The sequence below is a fragment of the Trachurus trachurus genome (genome assembly GCF_905171665.1).
Source record: "Trachurus trachurus genome assembly, chromosome: 7".
NCBI lineage: Eukaryota > Metazoa > Chordata > Actinopteri > Carangiformes > Carangidae > Trachurus > Trachurus trachurus.
The window spans coordinates 13,885,900-13,894,920 of record NC_139901.1 but is presented as its reverse complement, the minus strand read 5'-3'; the positions used below and the strand labels follow the sequence as shown (position 1 = coordinate 13,894,920).

Here is a 9,021-nt window from a genome sequence, read left to right as displayed (position 1 = left end):
ATGTCTACTAATAAAATCCTAATTTCAGTTCTTGACTGTGTTGCTTTCTTTCTTTTTCAAGTAAAATAAATATGAAACTTGTCTTCCCTTTGTACTTGTTTGGCCAGTAAACTGGTACAGTATAATGTATGTTCAACTGCAGACCAGGCAAAGTGTTGCTGCTGCTGTAGCCTGAATATTTGCATAAAGAAGCAATTGAGCAGATGAACCTGATACAGAAATTTAATTTACTTAATTTTCTCTGTCATTCCTCTTCTCTCCTGACTGACACAGAAGAGAGATGATCCAGATTCAACGTGTTCTGCTGAATCAGCTGCTGCACAACAAAAAAAACTCTGCAACAATTCAAATTTTGTATAATTTTAATTTATAAACATAAAGCATTTATGACAACCAACAAGAGGATAAATGCACCGTTGAGACCAAATGAAACATCTGATGTAGCAGATGTTTGTTTGATTTTTTTTTTTTTAACAATACCTGGTGAAATAAAAATATTTATAAGAAAAAAACAGCATTTTGTTAAATCCATGTAAAACATTCACCTCATCTTTCAAGTTACATACTCTTTAAAATACAGGTCCTATAGATAACATGGTTGTGTATAATATTTACAGAACACAGCGCCAACAAAATTATAAATATTAATAACATTTTTCCACTTGATGTGGACAAAAACGAGCAAGCAGACGTTAAGTTTGACCCCACTGTCGTAACAAAGACGACATGATGATGATGATGATGACGACATATCAGTCAATGGTGGAAAACATTCAGATCATGAAACAGACAGACTCTTCGTTAGGGTTGCTACATGAAGCTACTGGCGAACTGAGGTTGTAAAAGAGCTAAAGTATTCTTGTTTGTAGTGAAGTAACGTTTATAAGCCACAGCTCCGACAGTTTTCATATGACTAAACCACCGTTCATTTTCTTCTTCTGCACTCGTACGATCAGGAAGAACACGGAGGAGCTCTGAGCTCCAGGTCAAAGGCCATGTCGTTACAGCAGTTTCCTATATTGCGCAAGCGAGTCAGCATTCAGGAGATATAAGAACAAAAACAAATTAATAAAATAAGAATAGATATGGGCAGCAGAGATGCATTAAAAAGGCAAAGACATTTAGTGCTGAGACATGCATCTCTATTCACAGTTTACAGTAGTTGTCCCTCCTCCCTCAGAGTCAGTGATGATGGTCTTGGAGAGAGGAGGAGCTCATGTGGCCACAGTGATTCTGTTTTCTGTTCACGAAGCTGCAGCAGCATCTGGATAAAATAAGACCAGCAACAAACAGCATGCGATGGGTGGAGGGGGTTCACTAAAGGACCTGTCCCACTAACGCCAAGTTTGTAACATTGACCCAACTTTTTAAAGACATCTTTAACTATAAATATCTCAAGTGCAAAAAAAGAAAAAAGAAAGAAAAAAAAAAGCCAGCCGTAGCCTAACTTCAGCAGGGGGAACCATTTCTCTGTGACAGTAGACTGGTACTGAGGCTGTGTCCACACTGCTACAGTTTCCTTTTAAAATTCATTTCATCCACCAGGTTTCACTGAAATCTTTTGGACTTTTGGAGACGCTGCTGCAGGACTTGTTTCTTTAGAAAACTCTGGGGATATGCAGGACAACCACAACCGTTGCTCACTAAATTAGATGATGATGTTGGAGCCTACGACGGCCCCTGATTGGCTCTGATCAGCCTTCACTACCTGTGATGATACAACATGATGATGTCACAGTGTCACTGACCACTGATCTCTTTGCTGCGGCTGCTGTTCAGTTCATTTCTGTATTTTTACTCTACAGCTTTTTATTTTTTGCAACAACCCTGCAGAGAGATGATCTACCTTTTTATACCGGCTCAGGTATGTGTGTTTTCAGGTGTGTTGGTCTGGACCGATCGAGCTCCTGTTTTAAAATAGGAACGTATTTGTGTGGACGCAGCTTCAGTGCTTCCAGACTGACTGACCAATTGGGCTCCGTCTATTTACAGGGGGTGATCTTGTCCAGTCCAGGCCAGGACGGGATGTAGTAGCGAGGCAACGTGCCCTCCATGAGCCTCTCCATCCAGAGCCCCAGTCGGTCCAGTTTGTGGTGGATCTGCAGGGTGGAGATGCTGCGCGACCGGTTGGATTTACGCGGCGGGTGGTCGTCACGGGAGCTGGACCTGGATCTGCCCCCCGTGCTGCCCCACTCGTCCTCAGATGACTTCCCCTCCAGATCCTCCCCGGTGTAGACGGGCTTGAACAGACAGAGGTATTTCTTATGGCCGTTGAGTGCCAGCACGTAGCCGGTGTAGTCCACCTTGTGGCCTCCAGCGTCGTCCTCGTCTGCGTCGATCTGCACGGCGTCCTGGGCGAACTCCAGCAGCGTGTTCATCCACTCGCCGTGCTTGTCAATGTTCAAGAAGGAGAAATGCAGCGTCAGGCTCCTGGGAGAGAGAGAAGGACCAACATTATGGCGTTTGATTAACATACTGAGGGGTCATTTGTTGCAGGAGGGGACGTTTGTTTCGCTCACCCTGTGAAGGAGTACACCTCTTTGGCAAACTTGCTGAGGAGGATGTTCTTGGAGGCGTCGGTCAGAACCAGCACGATGTTCATGTGTCCAGGTCTCAGCTTCACCAGGTTGCTCAGGTAAGTGATGTCGGTCAACTCCGTCACCTCCACAAAGTTCTTCTTGGGAGGTCTTCACCGGCAAAACACACAGAGCATTATTTAATCTAATATCTTAAAACCAAATATCATGATTTGTTTTTTTGATGCATGGTTTACACGTTTTGTTATACTGACCTTTGACCCACAGTTTGAATCAGGTGCTAGAAACTAAGAAACAAACTAAACTATCTGTGCTAACGGCTAGCACTCAGATGTGACTGTTATTACTGAAGCATCTTTTATTTTGAAATCTATAGGGTAAGCCTTGAACTTGTTTAATATTAATATTTCAATTGATTGATATCCCATTATATCATATTTCATGTTGTGCTTTCAAAACCAAGGTGTTATTCTTTGCTGTAAAAGTTAAATATTTAAAGTAAGTTTAAAAATATTAACGCAGCAGCACTTTGTTTACATCACCTGGTTGCTGAGCTCTAACCTGTGAGCTACACAGCTCTAATGCTGTTGGATGAGAGTTCATAGACTAAACAATCAAAACCCACAAACTTACCTTATTCCCAAGAATCCTGGGAGAAAAATTGATTGAGTTGATCGATTATTGGTTTGCCCATTTAAAGGTAGGGTTGGAGATCCTGGAAAAACAGTTCTAGCAAGGCCACATTTTGAAAATAGACAGACAAAGGTCCAAAGCCCCTTTCCTCAGACTTCTCTCTGAAGCTACGCCTCCAGAGCGCAGAAACAGCAGCTTGACTGACACGTCAAGATCCAATCGTCGAAAATGTCGCGTTAAAGATGATTGGATGGTGTTTTTCCAGGCTTGTTCGTTCTACCGGTGACTGACTTTTTTCATTTTTGTGAAAAAGCATTAGATTACTTGGTTGCGATCGGGTGTGGAGAGGATTTCCAGCAATTCAGTAAAAAAAATGCCACAGAATAAGATCCCCAACCCTACCTTTAAGAATGGCTGAATTTTGATGGTTTTGATTGATGTTTCAGTTGAAATCTGAAGTTCACTGGCGACGCTCCATGTTCAAACAATAGTATCTAACTTAAATATATTTCTTTTGTGTTGATTCTACTCTTATTCAGTGTCTTTAAGAACAACAAATGCGATTGACCGCTCATAATCACAGCAAATTGGGTGATAAAAAACGTAAGTTTTCAATCAGGAATATCAACTGAGCCTGCAAACCACAAAGATGAGTCAGTGTATAATATGTATAATGTATGAAGTGTGTCGTCACCTGGAGGTGCCGCCGCCCGGTGACCCGTTCTCTGCTTTGGTTCCATCCTTCGCCTTTGGTTTCGTCTGTTTATCTTCACTGGAGTCACTGGAAACAAAATCACGTGAACAGCAATGAGAACCGATTTCTTTGTGTTTCTATGGTGACACTGTGCAGAGAGTGACCCACCTGAAGGCCTGGATGACCACCGTCCCAAACAGGATGAACAAGGCAGAGAAGATGAGCGACAGAAGAGGCATCATCTCACGCCTGCAGGTCACCAACATGCAACAAAGCAAACCGAGTTTATTTCTACATCAGGATCCTCAATAATGGATAGAGACAAAGTGCTAATTTAAACTTTGTTAAATTTTAATATGTCTCATTAAATTCTGATGGAGCAGCTGAACTGACTGAAGCTTCAGTAAAATAGTTTTCCACTCACCAGTTATTGTGCAGGATATCGTCGATGACTTCAGAGAGGTAGTCGTACGACGCATAGACCCATCGGATCACAAACATCTACAGAGTGAGACAACTACGCTCATTGACCATTCACCAAGTATGGATCACTGATCGTATCCTCTCTCTCGAGCTCACAGAGAACTTACTGAGGCAAACTCGTTGTTGAGCTCAGGCAGCACGGCATCATGGACGAGGATGGACGGGTCCTTCTGGAGACGCTCCAGCTCGTCCAGGAGACGCTGTTTGTCGTCTTCGCTGCCATTCCAGGCCGTCACTGGTTTGAATAAGGCCTTACCTGCAGTGTTACGCCGCTCCAGGATCACCACCTGCACCACAACACACACACAGAATTTCAAACACGCACTCGGTCCGAGGATGATTTATGCATGAGTTATCAGTATATCATCAAATCCTAGAACCTTAACAAGAAAGGACTTCACCTGTTTAATTTGGTGCATAATAAAATAAATACTTTCATAGTGAATGCTGTCTCTCTGTTAAAGGTGTGTGGGTGTACCTGTGGTGGCGACTGCGTGCTGTCCTTGTTCTGCATCAGGATGTCACACAGCGGTTGCTGGAGCCGCTGGTAGACGTAGGCAAACCTGACCACCTCCTTGATGTTGGTGGAGGCAAAGGAGAGAAACGCCTGGTTCCCTGAAGTAAAGGTCTCTTCATCCCGTGTGATCAGCAGGACGCAGTATCTAAGACAAGATAGGATATGAAACATTTCAATACGATACGATAAGATAAGGTAGGATACAATACGATACAGTAAGATAAGAAGTGCCTGGTTTCTCCAATTTACACTGACACAAGACAAGTGGGAAAAAAAAGAATAATATAAAGCTAAAATAAATGAAATATTAAGATAAAAATATCTAAAAAAAAAAAAAAAACAGCAAAATGAAGTCAGTTTAGTTTCATATTTCACTTATAAGGTGTAAACAGATGTTAAATTAAAGAGGATGTTGTTTTGTTGTGTCTTACTTCCTGCGTCTGTGGAACTGTTTGACGGGACAGAGCTCGTCGAACAGCTTCTGATTTACGAGCCGCGGTGCGAGCAGGAACTTGTTGTTCAACATGAACTCGTCAATAATTTGCTTTTTCATTCCTTTCGCCTGCAGAGAACAGACAGGAGCAAGTGAGAACGGAGCCAGGTGGTACTAGGTCAACATCTTAGGCTATGCGTTAATGTTGTGTTGATTCACCTGTATGATGTCAGCAGGCTTGTCTGTGTTCTCCTTGAAGACCAGCATGGTCGGAGCGTACGTGTTGATATTGAACTGTTTCTGCAGGTTGGCCGTCTCTGACAGGCCCTGGTCCACGTAGCCAAACTGCAGGTAGTCTTTATAAGCGAAGGCCGTCAGCTGCAGAGATGAAGGGATAAGTTTGTTTGAGCGATGCCTTCACTGTCTGGCACCACTGGTATAATTCACGGACACGACTACCGTTTCCACAATAATGGCACTAGACAAACTCAAGAGAAAAGAGAGAAGAAAGGTTTGACTCCAAAGAGGGCAGACTTTGAATGATGGAGAGTAAAGAATGTGTGACGCCTCGGTTCAATGGACTGTTATAAATGTTAATTTAACCGAAACTATGTTAACACTTCAGTGCCCGTCCTGGCAGAGGTAACAACCTTGCAGGAGTAGTGCAGGTTAGACTTAGACTGAAAAAGAAGGAAAGGGGGATACAATTATTTTTAAATGAGTGTTATTCACTGAGATGTTGATTTGATTTATAAATAATATGTATTTTTCTTTCCCCATTTATTTCTTGACTTTTATCAAATTTCTTTATTATGATTATCATTATTGCTTTTTTCTTGTTTTCCTATTTATTAGTGGTATACAGATGATTAGTTTAATTTACCACAAGGGATAAGTTTCAATTTTGTGTCTGAAGGGGAACTATGCAAGTACAGTCGCTTTTTCACTGTTTTTCTAACTGGCCATGTGCTTTTTTTTTTTTCAACGATAAAGAAAGATGATAAACAAATGTATAAGAGATGAAGTGATGCTGTGACATGTGAATATTATTCTCAATTAAAAAGAGATTTTAAAAGAAAAAACACTGGAGGAAGACGGGAGCCTACTTTGTACAGCAGAGGAACTACAGGCACTTGGTCAAACAGCAGAACGTGCGGCTTATTGAGCTCGTGCCAGCTGTTCAAGAACTGCAAGTCGTTCTTGTCTGTGACCTGAAATTTAAAGTAAATGGAAACAGTGTCACTCATTTTGCCGTGTAAGAGCTGCACAATAACAACATCCTCTGTCCTGTAAGAAGCTGCAGCATAATCAATGTCTGTTTATTATTTACCCGCTCCACCAGCCTCTGAGGGAGGAGGTCCTCTACAAACTGCCTCAGATGCTCTTTCGCCACAGCGTAATGGAAAAACGTCACTTTGCCATTGATGACTCCGAGTATTGACGGTGTGCGATGAGCTCCCAGGTGATTGGCTAATCGCCTCTCGTAGCCAACATCCACCACGCCAATTCCAACACCTGCGAAGACGGGATATCTCCATTAATCTTTTCAACTCACTGTGAAATCTAATATTGAGTGAGGGATTTGGGGATAATAAAGGCTTGCTCATCCCCCACCTAGAGTCTCCATCTCCTGCACCACCTCCTTCCAGACGGGCTCGATGTGGATGCAGCTGAAGCACCAGTCGGAGGTGATCTTGATCAGGTACGGCCTTCTGTAGCTGTCGGGCACCACGTCGTTGACATACTGGTTAAAGTGCAGCGTGTACTTGCTGTCGGCGAAATCTCTGTGGGTTTTACTGTTGAAGGGAAAGTTAAAGAAGGACTCGTCGAAGTAGAAGTTGTCTTGGCGATTACCGTAGCGACCACTGCCATACGGCTGGGTGTCATCAGTCTGCCCATAGCGGTCATAGTTGGCACGTTTGTCCTCATTGGATAAGATCTATAGATGTTGGGCAAAACAAGTCACTTATTAATTAAACAAGAAATCTTTTATTTCATTTTTTTTATATATATATATCTTGGGGGGGGGGGCGTAAAACACTGCTGCATCAATACTTACCATCATTAAGCCATGGACACATCACTCCATTACTAAAACTAAAACTTTATGCCCGTTACAACACGTATGGTGCTGACGACGCACAACATTGTTGTGACACATCTTACTTTTATCAACAAAAAAAACGTGATAAATTTGTGAAGCTCTAGTTCAATAAGTTATGTCTAATTTGTGTGTTTTGCTCTCCTATGTTATATAGATAATCAACATTTTCATGTAACCCACTTTTGTTTTATGATGTGTTTTAATTCCTCACCTTCTCTGTCTGTAAATTTCTCTATTATTGTACAGCACATAGTTGAATCTGAATCACGCAATGTTGACATTACAATAAAACCAAACAAACAGCCTGAGGTCTGTTACATTTTTCTGTCCCCTGGCTGAATCACTTCCCTTGTGTTGTGAGTTTTTGCAGAGCACATGTTTGTCAAATTGCTAAAACTGTTTTCTGAATTTGTAGCACAGTTGTGTCTTCATGTGTTTTCTTACACTGCAGTGAGCTGAGCCTGTGGCCTCCATAACTTTGTTACAAAAACAATTATATGTATTTATAAATAAAGATTAACATTACTTTTGTTGTTGTTAGACATTAACATGACTCAATCCTCGAGTCATGCATACAAGATGTTTTGTGGCTTTTATCATTGCTTACACACACATGTACCACAGGTTATACAGCAGCTGGTTCAACTTCTGACATGGGACTGACCTCGTAAGACTTGGTGATCTTGATGAACATGTCCTCAGCCCCTGGGTTTTTGTTTTTGTCAGGATGCCTGGAGGAGGGGGACACCTGTTAGTTTCCGAGGAGGAGGTGAGTGTGGTTTGGTATGAGCAGGTCAGTGAGCAGTAGTTACCACTCTTTGGCCAGACGCTTGTAGACCTTCTTGATCTCAGCCTGGCTCGCACTCCTGGTGACTCCGAGGATCTTGTACGGGTCCATCTCCGGCCCCCCGGCCAGGGTCGCTCCTGTCAGCAGCACCGAGAGGACCAACACAGCCGCCAGCAGCACTGACATCTTTGACCCTGCCATCACAGTTACCTTAAACACACCATGGAAAATATAATTTTAAGTATATGCATCCAAGTATCATCACTGAGCTAACGCAGCGGGTTTGAATCTCACTTAAATCGCCTTTTCAGCCATACTGACGTTTCGTTTCCCTTGTCGTGATGCAAAATGATGGAGACAACCGTTTCGCTAAAGATGCTGAGAATTACATTATAGCATGCTAACCTGAAGCTAGGCAGGCTAGGTGATACATGTCGGCTAACTAACACAGCAACAGCCGGGGTTAGACATGATACTGAGCTGTGACATTAACGGTACTCCCGGCGGATAAATCACGTTCACGCTGCTGATTTTTTTTTTTTTGCCTCCTTTTTTCTTTTCTTTTTTTACATTAGGGATAGGTGCGTGTCTGTCTACGGTGGTTTAGCTGCCTCAACCAAAAACAGCTCTACAGTTCCCAGTCACCTCCAGCAGATGCGGTCAACCGGTACTACGCCACATATTTGGGGAAGGTTTCGACGCTCCTCGTCTCCTCGGTTAACGCTGATGCGAAAAGACAACGATAAGCGAAGGGTGTGTTCATCATCATCATCCCGCTAGTTCCTCCGGAGCGGAGCTGTCAACCTGCCGAGGCATCAGAGGAGGCGGAGGAG

General features: G+C 42.7%; 1 protein-coding gene across 2 annotated transcripts; it reads right to left on the bottom strand.

The window, feature by feature from the left end:
* Window positions 1-1,399: 1,399 nt before the first annotated feature.
* On the bottom strand, window positions 1,400-8,993 carry LOC310988797 (dnaJ homolog subfamily C member 16-like). 2 transcript variants are annotated; one of them, XM_083975551.1, is made up of 15 exons: window positions 8,834-8,993; window positions 8,214-8,398; window positions 8,066-8,132; window positions 6,912-7,236; window positions 6,628-6,812; window positions 6,404-6,508; window positions 5,517-5,675; window positions 5,296-5,426; window positions 4,826-5,009; window positions 4,455-4,634; window positions 4,289-4,365; window positions 4,033-4,113; window positions 3,865-3,951; window positions 2,520-2,687; window positions 1,400-2,430 (listed from the first exon to the last, which is right to left on the bottom strand). In XM_083975551.1, exons 2-15 carry the CDS (start codon window positions 8,387-8,389, stop codon window positions 1,983-1,985), a joined length of 2,373 nt encoding a protein of 790 aa, XP_083831677.1. In that variant the 5' UTR covers window positions 8,390-8,398; window positions 8,834-8,993; the 3' UTR covers window positions 1,400-1,982. The 2 variants fall into 2 exon arrangements, with proteins under 2 accessions (XP_083831677.1, XP_083831678.1); XM_083975552.1 differs by lacking the exon at window positions 8,834-8,993 and adding an exon at window positions 8,483-8,580.
* Between the last annotated feature and the right edge of the window lie 28 nt (window positions 8,994-9,021).